Source organism: Cydia strobilella, chromosome 4 (assembly GCF_947568885.1).
Source record: "Cydia strobilella chromosome 4, ilCydStro3.1, whole genome shotgun sequence".
In the NCBI taxonomy this organism is placed as follows: Eukaryota; Metazoa; Arthropoda; class Insecta; order Lepidoptera; family Tortricidae; genus Cydia; species Cydia strobilella.
Window position 1 is genome coordinate 890,273 of NC_086044.1, and position 15,274 is coordinate 905,546.

Consider the following 15,274-nt stretch of genomic DNA (forward strand, 5'->3'; position numbering starts at 1 on the left):
ATTATGGATAAGTACTTACTACTATTGTTTTACTACTATCTGCGCTGGTGCCTCTTTTTAAGTAAGAAAACCCTTGTGCTAAGAGAGCACCGCTCTTCCACGCGGTTAGTTAACAGTATCTTAAAAGTATATTATATATTAAACTACAATTTTTATTGCATAATGCATATGTACATTTCGACTGTGTCCAATGTTTTGTTTTAATGTTTTAATGTTTATTTGGGCACAAACGGTACATGTTTCTTATAACTAGTGTCTTATATAGGTACATAATTCATAAACCAGGACAGTTGCCACCACTTAATAGCTCATTAAAGAAAAACAAAATACGGGATAACTAAACTTAAAGATTAACAACGAGGGTCGAATAAGGTGGTTCGATTTTCATACAAAATTCAATCTGCTTTAATTAAGGCACTACACACTATTACTACAGAAATATTTGCTCATTTATCTACTTTCGAATATTCGTTTGCGCTAAATTAATAGAAAAACTTTGTTTCATACAGAAATCATACATAAATCAACGTAATTTTTTCATCAATTTTACGTATGTGTGTGTCACAAATGTCGTGTACAAATACGTTGCGTGCGGCGTTGCCACTCTATGACGTTGGCGACGTTGCCTGGCCGACCTGGCAGGATTTGCAGTGCCGTCATGTTTAGTGCATTTTTATTTGACAGTGTTGACACTGACACATAGGGTCATGTTTATTGTGACATCAATTTGTTTGTATAAATTGAAAATGATAGCAACGTCTAAATCAAGTTACAAAAATCATCGGTGTTCTGGTCCGCGAAAATCCAGAAAAATTCAGACTCAATTGAAGCGGAATTCATGATGGTGAAGTTTCGTAAGGTAGGTACAGTTTCATTCCTTCATTGTACATTGTAATTTTCTCGTGCCGATCTTTTTAGAAAATAATTCTCACTTCTTCCGTAATGGTAATATAAGCAGTGAATAATACCTATATAATGTAATTATTACTGTTTTGGTTGCCGAATAGTCAATGTGTCACTAACTCTAGGTTTTTTTTAGGTATTGTGCAAAATGAAGAGGCATTCTTGGAAATAAAATGTTTTCCTTCATTAGCCAGAAAAAATCAGGACATCCTCACTGCAATAAAGTAAAATAAAACATTTCCTGGGGATGAAAATTATGGAATTTTGTCTATGAATGAAAAACACAATTATTACTAGGTAAGTAAATGATAACTTTATTAGAATCCATATTGTTGCATCATCTTTCTTCCTATACCATTAGAGAATTTGTGCTATCATGATATTATTTTTCTTTCAGGTACAGGGACAACTACGGATAACAAATATGAAAAAATGTTATTTCATTTGTTGTGTGAATCCATCTACACCAACAAGATCCACTGCTGGACATAGGCCTCCCCAGGGATCTCCACAACGACTGGTCTTGCAAGACCGGCCAAAATATCGAGAAATAAATAATATAAATAAACATGATAAATATCCCGTTTTCTATAATAGTTATAATTAGAAGGCCATGCAATGTTGTTACTCACTGTACCTACTTGAATCCAAAAAAAAATATATAAAAAAAGTTTTAATTTTATTTTACAATTACTACTTTATTATTAGTACATTACCATACAAGTGCGAAAAGTAGGAAATTGGCAACGAGTGGCGATAAATTGAAACACGACCGAAGGAAGTGTTTTAATCGACACGAGTTGCGAATTACCTTTTCGCACGTGTATTGTACAACGTTTTACAGTACATAATTATGGCCCTTTACATTTTCGACATATGCACGTATTGTACTAATTACCGCACTAGGGCGGTAACGTATATGTAGCACCATATGTACTAAAAAGTATTTTACAGTACATATGGTGCAACTTTCTCGCCCTAGTGCGTAAAGAGCACTTTTCATGCATATGTCGAAAGTTTAAAGGGCCATATGTACTGTAAAACGTTGTACGATACACGTGCGAATAGGTAATTCGCAACTCGTGTCGATTTAAAACACTCTGCGGTCGTGTTTTAATCTGTCGCCACTCTTTTCGAATTTTCTCTTTTCCGCACTTGTATCGTAAATAACTATTTCAAACTGCAAGGGTACGATGATAGATCTCAATTCAATATAATTTTGCAACATTTGGCATTATTAGGTTATAAATTGTATGGAGATTAAATCTATCATCGTACCCTTCCAGTTTGAAAAATACTATAGAGGCTGGGCAGTAAGGGATTGCTTTACTTGTAGAACTATATTTAGCGCTTTAAAAAAAAACTGATACCTGACACTTACAAACCTGGACTTCCTTGGGCTAGTGCTACTAAGAATCGTCAGTATTCTCCATCCTTTCTGAGTTGGAAGAACCCAAAAAGGTGAGATTTGTGAAAGTCAGGTTTTCAATATATGTGGCGTTTACCAAACGGGTACCTACTTATTGTTGTCATATTTCCATAAAGCTTCAAAATGAAATCAACCTAATCGACAACCGACAATGTGGTACCTTTTAGTTCAAAACGTCACATATTTTTATAAAACGTTATAAACGAATTTATTAATAATACTGAATATCTGGAAGAAAAAGAAAACATAAGTAAAAACTCAAAAATGCTCGTTTTCCCAGAGATAAGACCTAGCTAGATCGAACCCCTTACAGCAAATTTCATCGAAATCGTTAGAGCCGTTTCCGATATCACTGAAATATATTTCGGTTATATCGGAATCGGACAAGAATTCGAAGACTAAAAGGTAGAAGAAACATAACACAAAAAGGACAAAAAAAAAGTACCCCTGACGTACCAGTCTCGAACCCTAATCGTCTTGCACGTATTTCCACGAACATACCGCAACGCCATTGCAGCATACTTACACTGCATGAAATTGTCTACTACAAGCATCACGGAAACACTGTTTGCATGTGTGAGTAATAGTAGGAAATAGCATGACAGAAACACTCTGTCGACTTTAAAAGTATTTTTTGCACTAATGAAGTATTCAATGTTTATTATAATAGTTCAATATTTATGTAAAGAGTGCGCTAAACATACTTTTAAGTATACAGATACCAACACTATTCCACAAAAAAATAAAACCTGAAAATTTGCGAAAGTGACGCCATCTAGCGGGGTTTAAGCTTTGGGTAACCTAGTCGAACCACCTTAATTAATGAAGATAATACTATGTTTATACATTAAATTTGCAATTAAGTGTAAAGTTACAGTGTATTTAATTCGTTTGTTTATTTAAAACCATAGAGTAACTGATACTAGAGCGTTACTGTCATAGTAAATTTTGTAACCCCAGTAAATTCACTGCCATCTGTCGACACACTTTAAAACTAAAAATGAAGATTTATAAAAATACGATAGAATGTATTTAAATATAGATAAATGATTTTTTTTATTTGCATTGATTATTTTTATGATTTTGACCCATGTTCTTTCACTGATATGCGTTTGTTAAATAACAAACGAAACCGTCAACGCCATCTATACGACTGTAGGCTAACACTAGTAGCGCCCTCTGAACGAGAATCAAATTTTCTTGATTTTCGAGGCACGTTTTTTCCTTAGACTGTATCCATCTATTACGGAGTTATATCTATCTTTGTTTAAAACCAAAAGTACTTGACGTTTAAATTTAGACAAGGAGTCATTAAATTTAATATATCAATTTTTGAGAAAATATCATTATTAAATCTGCAAGCTCTTATCAGAAAGGAGTTTGATTTGTATTTCTTTTTAGTAAAGGGAAGACAAAATAATTTATCACTACGCCGTGTGTTCAAGCGGGGAGTTTTAAAGTTAAGTCTACTTAACAAATAAGGGGAGTCAATTAAATTTCTTAATACTTTATACAAAAATATTTGATCTTTTAATGGCTAGGAAAACTCTGTATAATAGAATGCATGTCTTGCAAGTATTATCTAGATGTACTTAATCAAATATTGAACCAAGCAAACGAAATCGTTCCAACAAATTACGTCAAGTCCGAAATTACGAGTAGGCACGTGCTTCTTGTATGATTTTCATTAGCAACAAGGTGACTCGGGGCTACTATAGCTACGGGGTTATTGTGTTTAAAAAAAAATTTCTTTTATAATAGTCTTTTTTCCGACGTTTCAACTAAGTTGCACTAGCTCAGTCTTCCGTGACCACAACAACGTGACCTAGTTGAAACGTCGGAAAAAAGGTAAAATAATGAAATTTAATCGCGTTAGACCCGGTAATGAAATTAATTATGTGTACAAAACGCGAGAGTTTAATGTTTTAATTTTATTCTATATATTATTATTATTCACAACGACGGGACTTAATTGCGTAAAATAAGTTTTAAATTTACCTAATAATGAGTAAAAATCGTGAAAGTTTTAATCAGTGTTATAAGTATATTAATAATTTTAAATTACTTATGTTGCTTTATTTTTATCAAAATTCTTGTTAAATCCTTTTTCTTTAGCACAAAATTTGCTATAATGGATATAACTGTAAGTTTAAGACCATCAAAATCACAATTTATAAAATTTAAAATAGTAAGTATCTATAATATCCCCGGGTCATGTCACGATGAAACAACATTTTATGTGCGGTAGTAAAAATAGATAATTTTTTTCATACGTAGAACAGAGAGATAAGGAGAAACTGGAGATTATATTTGCATATAAATTGCAATGATAACGGACAAAATAGGTAGGTAATATTCAACTCGGTGCGGAGGTTTTTCCCAATCATTATGCGTCCTCAGGTGTGGTTGAGATTTGAGAAAAGGAAGAAAGACGGTACAGTTATGAAGTTAAGAATACAAGACCTGCCGCCGGGACGGAGTGAAGAAGCTGCTGATCTCATGGTAAAGTACTTCGTGAGAGATGAACCTTATCGGAAAGCAGCAGGTCAGTTTGGCGATGGGCAGGGCTCGGAATCCGTTTTATTTTTCAAACCGGTCTCGTTCATTCACCCGGAAACGAAATGAATTTCGTTACAAGCGGTTACCAGTACAGCTACCACCAGTCTGGCACTGATATAAACGCTAGTGAACGTAACTTACTTTCTATGCATCTCGCTCGTACTGACATATTAGTACGAGCGAGATGTATAGAAAGTAAATTACGTAAACGTTAGCGTATATGTTAGTGTTGACACTGTCAGTGACTCGTGGTAGGGGTACTGTTAAAGAACTGTTCTATTGAGATACCAGTTTACACCAATTCGCTCGCCTTTCGTTTTTGTAGAACGAAATTAACCGGTTAAATTGATAATATCGAGACAAGATAGAAAGAGTAAGTTATTTCTGTCTTTATATTTGCTCCAGGTTGTAATTAGATGAAAGCTTAAAAAACGATATTTCAGGTTTCTCAAAGAATCCAGAAGCTCTTGAAGAATATAAAGAATATGTAAATAAGACATTACAAGATCCTAATACTCGTACGGTTATATGTTGTGTCGACACTAATGATGATACTCCGGATATAATGGGTATTTCGTCTATAGCCGTGGAAACAAAATGGGCTTGGGATACGGTAATATAATACTCTAAACATTATGTGTTTAAGAGTTAGACAAAGAAAAGTCTGCAACGATTTTGACAACACACGCAGTGCCAGTGTTATTTAAACGTTATAATTTCATAGAAGTTTAACGTTTAAATTAACACCTGCACTGCGTGTGCTGAAAAAATTTCTGCAGACTTTTATTGGTTTAACTCTAAGTAGTTTCTTAACGAAAACGAAACTCTTAAAGATGACATTATACTGAAGCTCCATTTCCGTTCGGATATTACTGCTTCACTGCGATAAATTCGTCACTCACTTTTTAAGCAAATTTATATACACATTCCGAAAAACACTGCAGCAGATTCCACGAGATTCGCCCGCCTGATGGTAAGCAGTCCCCTATGGACGCCTGCAACACCAGAGATATTACATGCGCGTTGCCATTTAAAAACCTGTACACTCCTTTTTTTTAAACCCCATACTGTTGCCCCTCGGGAAAACCTCGGTAGGGAGCTCATTCCACAGCCGAAGCGTCCGCTGGAGGAAATTCCTCTTAAGCCGCACAGTACGCGACCATTTAAGTTCTAGGGTGTGAGGATGAACACCCTGACGACGGCGAGCGGTGCGGTGATAGAAAGCGGCCGTTGACATCATGTCATGATTCTTATATTATTTTTCGCAGATTGATGGTCATAGAACGAAAGAAAGCACAAAGTTAAACGAAATGTTTGCCGAAGTACTTGCAAGTTCAGGATTTAACCTATTGGAAAAGTTGAACCTTACGTCGTATTATGCTGGGAAGTCATTGCTAGTATTACCAGAATACAGGGGATACGGTATATCACAGCAATTTTTAACTGTCAGGTATGTATCCATAGAGCTCATTGACGTCCAGTTTTTTGCGGGTACGGTTTTCAGCAGGATTCCGTTTTTAGTAGTATGCGCGCTGTGTCCAGCAAACAGAATTCTCGTGTGAACGTGACTATATTAGCACGTATACCACTAAAACGGAATCCTGCAGAAAACCGTACCCGCAAAAAACTGGACGTCAGTGGGAAAGAGCTCTTAAGGGTTATCTTTATAGATGATTTAAACTAAAAGAATGATATATTGCAATGATTACACAAAAAACTTCAAACGAATCAACACAAGGTAATAAATCTATCAAACATGGTTTTTTTTATTAAAAACCTTGCCAAAACTATCAGAAAAACATTCTAAACTTATCCATTATAACCATTACAAGTAGTTAATATGTGTAACTGTAATATGTGTAACTAAGTAATTAAAAAAAAAATGTTTAGTTTTCCTATCAAATTAGTTAAAGTCAACTGTAACAAATCACTCTTAAAAATTGGGAATCATTATTTAAGATATCAGACTTATGCAACTGGTGTTCTTTATCTTTGTTTTCATTAATTCCATTACAATCCAGAGAATCTGTCTTTGCAACCAGTGGTTCATTCCTGTGCTGGAATGTTATCATAGCTGCTCCTGGTATCGCGATTTATTAGCTGCGTCAATGGTATATTGTCTTCTGAGTTATCAGATTGATATGAAGCGAGACATATCTGCGCAGGCTCTCTGTGAAGAAACTTTTACCCATGGGTCAAAGAAACCCGAAAATGATAGCCAAAGAATACTGTGATATACTTCTCACAATAAGGTCTTAAAGTTTATAATTTATATCACATTAGGATCGCAGACACATATCTGTTAAGACTGATAATAATCAAACACTTAAACTTACCTGCTTTCTTTGTTTCGAGAAAAAGTTTGCATATTATAAATTCGCGTAGTTTATAGGTAGCAACTTCTCAGACGAGAAAACAAATGAGTAGACAAATGATGGATTGACCAATCAGCGTTGTTAACGTGAAACTGTTTTACCAACCGTCCCATAAGGGCATCCATCGATGAGTAGCGCGAAGTACATGTGTAATTTTCAAGCAAAAGGTACCACATTGTCGCTTGCCATAAGTACGCTCTGACAGGTTTTTCGTATAAAGATACAAGCAATTTTCGTCCTTATGGTAAGCGACAATGTGGTACCTTTTGCTTGAAAACGTCACACATTGATAGCTCCTGACGTGCGGCGCGACGGGAAGTTCAATTTTTTTCCGTTTTAGGATAAAGTTACCCCCTAGGGCTAAAGTACCCCGATATTACTGTACAAATTAATATATTAAATCAGTCTTTTAAAATTCCATGGAAATTTGATAAAAATGCTCGTTTGGTGAAATAGACCCACTGGTATTTTCTTTATTTCAGACGAATTATGTGTTCTGTAGACGGCATACCTATAACGGGTGCGTGGCTGTCAACTCGCGCTACTCAGATCTCCGCTGAGAGGGATGGTTGGGAGACCCATTTCGAACACAAGTTCAAGGATGTATCACAGAAATATGGCTATACCTTCGAAGATGTTCCTCCTACTGAGAAATTCATGACAGCTGGGCCCCATCCGGATTACAGCGTTACTAGGTCTCTCTCACATCAGACGTAATCGTGAAAACAAAATACTTACTATAGGGTGTTTTTGGGCAATTTCGTATGTAGGATTATTTCGAAAATCTGACGAAAATCACCCACAAATTCCATCATAAGTCTGTGTTTAAAATTAGACGGTTTTTGACTTTTGAAACTGCTCATACACTTTAATAAAAATGCCTTCAAAATTTTATTTGTGTTTACGTTACCTGGCGGTCTAGCATAAGTTGCGTTCTCGCGCGCGAGTCCATACTTGAAGTCGCGCTAGATGTATGGAGTCGCGCGCGAGAACGCAACTTATGCTAGACCGCCTGGTGTATGTATTTACATTATTAACATTATATTTGTGGTCTGATATTTAAATAGGAGGGTCAGAGAGGTTTCTAAATACAAACAAATGTGTTCGTAACTTAAAAACTGTCAAATAAGAGTCATATATAATTTTAGTGAATGTTATGGAGAGAGAGCTCTCTAGTCTCAACATAACTTGATGATTTTTAATGTCAAATTTTATTTTATACCTTGTATACTGTTTCTAAATCCCCTAATGTACATTTCGGCTTTGTCCAATGGTTAAGAACACCCTGTATGTTTGCAATCAATATTCAATCCTCTCAATTTCATTGTGTACCCAAAATCCCTTGCTCAGGCGCAGAAGGACGCGAGTTCTTCAGAATAGTAGGGAATGTGAGCTGTTTTGAGATAAGAAATGTGTGTGTAAGTCACCCGGTTCTGGAGTAGCTAGTGATGTAATGTGATTAAGGGGCATTCCCTAATCCAGGGAAGTATTATCAGTATAGGTTAAATGACAAAGTTTCATTAATGGTACTAATCGATCAGGTGTGGTTTCAGAATCAAGTCTATATGGGACCCATTGTATTAATCATGCAAAAGCCAAAAATGATAGTCAAATCCGACAGTCCTCACTCCTCAGACCTCACTCGCGAAACGCTCCTAACAAAACGATAAGTGAACGTGACGTCAAGGTCACTGATTTTTTTGGTGAAGAGTTGCGTTTAGGTATGTATATACCTATAGTTTCTACACAATCTTTTTTTGGATAAAATGTAAGGAATCGAATGGTACCCTTACTTTTTACCTTTTTAGGTTAAAAAAAATTAAATTTTCAGGTCCTGTATTTTTGTATTATTTCCATATATTATTTTAATATCCACATTATTGTGATAAATTGCTCATTTGCTATCTATTTTACTAGATTTTGTTATAAAATTCAACATGTGTCATCATCATAGTTGATTTGGGAGCCCATACATGAAAAGTACCCAATTACAGTTTGGTATACGAAATCTTAATTCAACCATTACAGTCGACGAGTAGGAAAAGCATATTATAATTTCCCAAATCATGGTTAAAGTCTACACAAGTACACACATCACTAAAAGATTAATTATTAACTCGGGTCTTTGTAATTCGATCTAAAGTCGTGTTTCCAAGTAGGCCAGTTGATTTGCGTGTGTGGTTATAATAATATTGTTTCATAATTAGTTCCTTGTCCCTTGTTTATGATTGTATGATGTGTTGAGGCTCTCAGGCTTGCGGTTGACAAGTCGTTTGTATTTGACATGAAGGGTTGCAACGCAACTGAAGTTTAATGTCTAAAAGTGCCGTTTGTGTTCAGAATAAACCAGTATTACTGCTGCAGTAATTTGGCGCTGCTGCCGACTGCATTGCTGCAGCAAATGACAAATATCACCAACATCGATTTTGACATTTGCGGCAGTATAGTGAGTTTTACATATAAACTTCTACCCGCTTTATTTTTTTGACTAATTTTTTTTAGTAACGTAAACCAGTACCAAACATGTTACGTAAAAAATGCTAAATTTCATATAGGTAGTCCAAGAGTTTTAAAATGAAAGCATAACTTCGAGGTCGTGATCAGGGACCAGTGTGTGGTGTCGTCCTGCATACTACCTTCGAGAAGGGGAGCTTCGGCTCCAGGGCTATCGGGTCCAAGGAGGGGACAGCCTCGGCTGTCGGCAGCAGGCGGTGTTCGCGGTGGAATGCTTACGCGTCTTTGTCACCGCCGCCATTGCTGCAAGACGGGCTTATTAGGTATTTGGCCCTTTCGCCACGAGTCTGACATATCAGTCCTAGTTCCCCGGCTAGGCCGAATACCTAAATGCACGTAAAAAAAAGGGTCAGTGTAATTTCTCGTCCTTTACAGTAAAATTAATCAATATTAAAATGAACTTCCGCGAGCAAGTTTAAACACTGGCAAGAAATAACAAACTAGTAGAAGTTAACAAATAGCTCGGAACAGAGTTGCAATAACTGGAAGTAACTGCTATAAACTGGAAAATACAAGTTCTGTTAACGAGCTAGGTAAAAGAAGTTTAACTGGATGCTGTTGGGATTGCTTGGCGAGAGCGGGTGAGCAGTAATGTGCGGGATATTAATGCTGCCGATGGGATACCGCCGTTTAGCCAAAATATTTTTCACCAAATTTCACTTCCCAACAAACTTATGGCATCAGTTTCATTTCCCAAATGAAATTTTAGCAAGTTTTTTACTTCGCAACCATTTCATTTCCCAACCCCACACTTGCGAAATGAAAATGACGTACTAGGTTGGATTAGGTTAGGTAGGCAGAGAAGGCGCGCGTGGTGTGCCCACGCGCCTTCTGAGGAGGCAGGGCTAAAAGTTACTCCCTAGCCCCCCCCCCAGAGAAGGGCCCGCTGCATGTGGCGGGCGGCGCCGGCGTGGTCACGGTTGCGTACTTAAGAGAACCCGTGGCCACGCCCCATTGGCGGCGCGCAGGCATACCGTTGGTTTTTTAGTGGGTAGTGGCGCCTTTTGCCGAGTCCCACATAACCCGCACTTTCTCCCCCGAGGGTGTGGGTATGCATAAAGCATTTTTCCAACGAAAAAAAAAAAAAAAAAAAAAAAAGGAGGTTGAATTATGAAAATTTGCGAAATGAAATTTTGCCAAACGATAATTTGCGTAAAATAGTTTGGGAAGTAATACTTTGGGAAACGATTTTTGGCAATACAATTAGTAAACCGCTGCCGATTTATGCAGTAAACGTCAAATTGAATTTAAATGTCTCGATAAAATGACCTTTTTAACTTTCCAAGACATTGAATTATTATTACTAAATAGAACCGGCAAAGGGAACCAGTAATTTGTGCCACGAGTTGTTGTTTCAACAACAAACCATAGAAGCGGAGTGTGAATCTCGCGACCTGAACGCGTAAGCGCCATGAATTTTACAGCGCTTACAACGTTTTGGTCGCGTTACAGGTTGTGATTGCGACAATTTTATTGTTTGCTATGGCTTCTCTATAATCATAAAAACTCAATATTCCAAAAACAATTAAGCACTACTTAAAGCAGTATTTTAAATTTAAATTATCATTGCATTTCCCGAATCGAATGAATATGAAAATCTTATTATATTTTATATTTGGGGCATTTTCTATGAAAAGGGACCTTGTCGATGGCGCTTACGCCGCACAGCGTCGCGCGGCATTGTATTTATTTCGGAGCATCGTTTATAATGGCGTAAGTGCCATCGACAATAAGGTCCCTTTTTATAGAAAATACCACATTTAATCCTGACAAAATTCTATGAAAAGCGGGTATTTAAGGTTCTCGAAGGTCGAGAAAGCATTAAGTGGCTTCTCCTATGAAATAAAACTATGGAAACGGATTATATCGCGTATATTGAATTTATAATACATCCCGACGTTTCTCTCGTTTGGCTTCTCCTATATTCGTTATGTCCATAGGCGACGGTGACGGCTTCCCATCAGGCGGGTCGTAGCTGGCTATCACATAAAAATTAGAACATCGCTCCAAGCTACGGGAACACGACGGCCAGGAACACGGTCCGATAAGACTGTTACCGAGTTAAGTCATTTACTAGTTTTTCTTGCAACGCTTTTGTGACGCTTTAAAAGTGCAAAAGTGTCATAGTCTGTAAGTTGATTGTATACACTCAAAACGAACGGTGACTTTGTAAATTTTATTTCAGAAAGGTGCACAGACAATGTAGGATAACAGATAATGGAAAACTCAACAACCATACATCATAATAGCTTCTTAAACTCACACTCACTCGAGCCAAGTTTGAGTTTGCCGTAATCTGGGCGTACCTACAATGCTTTGAGTAAAATAGTGATGCGTTGTTCTCGAGAATATTGCGTATAATAAATAAAAATAAACTTTATTTATTTACATACAAGATATATACAGTGGTACTACGTAAGCGAAATTAATAACTAGCTTAAATCTAATTTAATCGAATTTAAACTAAAATAAATTAGCTTAAATCTAAAATAGGCCCTCGAGGCATTGTACCAAGGATGCTGGCGGCATTTCCCCGCTGTATCGCAATGCTGATACGTTGTGCGAGAAAGCCGCCAGCTCTTCGGTCACCAGTTACGTCAACCAGACGCTTCGCGATTTCAAAAAATAAAAATATAAAAATATTTATTCAAACTTTATTGCACAAAATACAAAAAAAATGTACAAACAGGTTTTTAAAGGGTCGGCAACGCGAATGTAATATCTCTGGTGTTGCAGGCGTCCATAGGCTACGGTGACTGCTTACCATCAGGCGGGCCGTATGCTTGTTTGCCACCGTCGTGGTATAAAAAAAGATGGCGGACTTAATGCCTAAAGGCATTCTCTACCAGTCAACCAACGACGACTCACCTGGACAGCCGAGCAAAGGAATTTCGCAGCGTACTACGTTGGCGGACAAAACGCGAACGTCGGTAACGCGCGGGGTGAATCAATCCTTTGATACCTATAGAACTGTCCTACGTGGGCGATCTCGTTGCGAACGTGAACGCCGAACGCGCTTCGCGTCCGCGAGTTGTTCGCTTACGTAAGACGCAGCGTTAGTCATGAAACCAGTATGGTGAGCCGGAACTGAAAGTTGAATACGAAAGGTTTGCAGCTCACAGTCAGAGCGGGATGGGGGTGGAAACCAGCAATATTTTTACCGTTTTGGTTTAGTTACTTTAGTTGGCAGTTATCCTGCTTACGAAGCTGATGATTTGTTTGGTGAGCATGATTTTTTTTAACATATTCTTAATAATTATGTTCTTGAAAAACTACTCATGTATGTCTTTATTCATCACACAGCGATAGAACTCAGATATCAGTACCAAAACGTCTCATAAATGTTACGTAAAAATCTAGTTATCCCGTATTGCTAAAACCTCTTGATAACGTGGATGGTTTGACCACCTATTGATTTTGTTCGTAGCCATGCACTGATAAAACACATACCTAACTGGACCCTTGTCCATCATATATAAGTCTTCTTCTTCTTCTTTTAAAATTATGGCTTCAGCCCAGTGGGACTATTTCGCCAGTATCAAGGTATTAAGAGGTTTAAAAACGACAAAAATTGTACGGTTGTACAAGACAGTGTACGGTGATTTGTTAGCTCTTGTAAATCGATAGCTAGAGTTTACAAGAAGCACGTGGACTACCGGCCGTTGACTCCAAGATGGTGGTTAAACGCGCTTCAAAATTAATTCTCCATTCACTGCACACTACCACATTAGTTTACTGTATAATAAGCTATCGATATTACACTTTAAACAATATTAATGAGCAAAAAACAAAGTAATTAATCACGATGCTAACTATCAAGATGGCGCTCGAACCGGAAGTCTTTCATATTTTATCATCATATATAAGTACAGACATCAAATCTAGCAACATAATTGTCAAAACTGACACTCCGGTCGAACTAACCAATCACGGGCGAGTATTTAAACGCCAATCCGACTTGTTTTGGTCCGGTTCTAGGCGCCATGTTAGTTGCTAAAGGCGGGCATTGTGGTGACAACGGGACTTCCGGTTCGAACGCCATCTTGATAGTTAAGTAGCCTCGTGATTAATTCCTTTATTTTTTGTTCATTAATATTGTTTAAAGTGTAATATCGATAGTTTTATTATACAGTAATCTAATTTGGTAGTGTACAGTGAATGGAGAATTAATCTCAAAGCGTGTTTAACCACCATTTTGGAGTCAACGGCCGATAGTCCACGTGCTTCTCGTAAAATCCAGCTATCGGTTTTACGAGACAACAACAACAATAACTACCGAACAACGTCGTGCTCTAAGAGCATTTGGTATTTCTACCTCTAACCGTGTCTGGCTAGAGCCCTAGAGGCCCATAATTTTGTTTACCGTACACTGGCTGAAGAAAATCTAGAAATATTAATTCGATCCCACGTGGATCCCACTTTGACGTGGGCGAAATCATCGACAGTACCGATGGAGCCATACTACTTAAAGATTGATTGATTGTGGTGACAACGCTTGATGAGCGCTGACGTATTGTAGAGTGAATACCACGGTAAACTTACCAAGTAGATACAGTAGAGTTCAAAAACTAAAATTACACACCTCTAAGACGTCAACAAGATCGTGTCGTGAGCTCGATCATACATGAGCATGACCAATACTTTCTATTATAAATTTCTCAGTGTATTAGTTCGCTGTAATGCTGTGTAAATTTTTTGAATTAATAAAAAAAAAATGGGAACGATACTCGCGTTTGTATGGGAAGGTGAAATTCAGCCGAGCTTGCCGGGAACTCTTGATATATAAAAAATGTATGGGTTTCGCCGATAGAAATATCGGTCACTGCCAGAAAATGTATATATTACTAGTGTCATGCTTATGGCCCTTCGCTATATTTAACCCTTTTCCAGGCATTTATCGACCACATACGCGCCGATATAATTTCAACTTTAGCATTCCGATTTAAGGTTCAAATTAGATTGCAGTTTCGGGAAATGTAACTTGTCTTTAAATGAATCATCAAAGCTGGATTGGAATATGTTTGGATTTTTTGGGAAAACCTTGTAGATTAATCCGGCTTGGAATAGGGTTAATGACAAAATACATGTATGAGTGCACTGACGGTTTTATCCACAATAATACAAATAATGGCAGTATTTCCTTAACAAGAACAGCACATCACTACGCTACACGGTAAACAACTCGAGTGCAGCTGCTTTGCAATTCTCGTTCACCGTGTTGGTCAGCGGACTTGGCGGTGCAACTTCCGTGCTCCTGGAAACTTGGTGATATATGGTTTGAGCGTGCACAGTTCGCTAAATATAAACTTGGCCAAGTTTGTGAAAGGAGTTAAAGAACATAGAATTAGTTGGTTAGAAAGTCTGTTTCTGCACAAAATATTTATATTTATATCCAGTAGTATAGTATTTTTTTTTTTTTATGATGAATAGGCAGTCGTTTGACCACGATCCCACCTGATGGTAAGTGATGATGTGGTCTACGGTGGAGCACGCT

The 15,274-nt window shown here is 37.3% G+C and overlaps 1 protein-coding gene across 1 annotated transcript in view; it reads left to right on the forward strand.

The window, feature by feature from the left end:
• Positions 1 to 15,049, forward strand: part of LOC134740887 (integrin beta pat-3-like) — a 394,139-nt gene extending 379,090 nt beyond the window's left edge. Inside the window, exon 9 of the mRNA XM_063673540.1 lies at positions 14,928 to 15,049. Within this exon, the coding sequence (XP_063529610.1) occupies positions 14,928 to 15,049 (122 nt within the window). The remainder of the gene's footprint in view (positions 1 to 14,927) is intronic.
• The last annotated feature ends 225 nt before the right edge of the window (positions 15,050 to 15,274 follow it).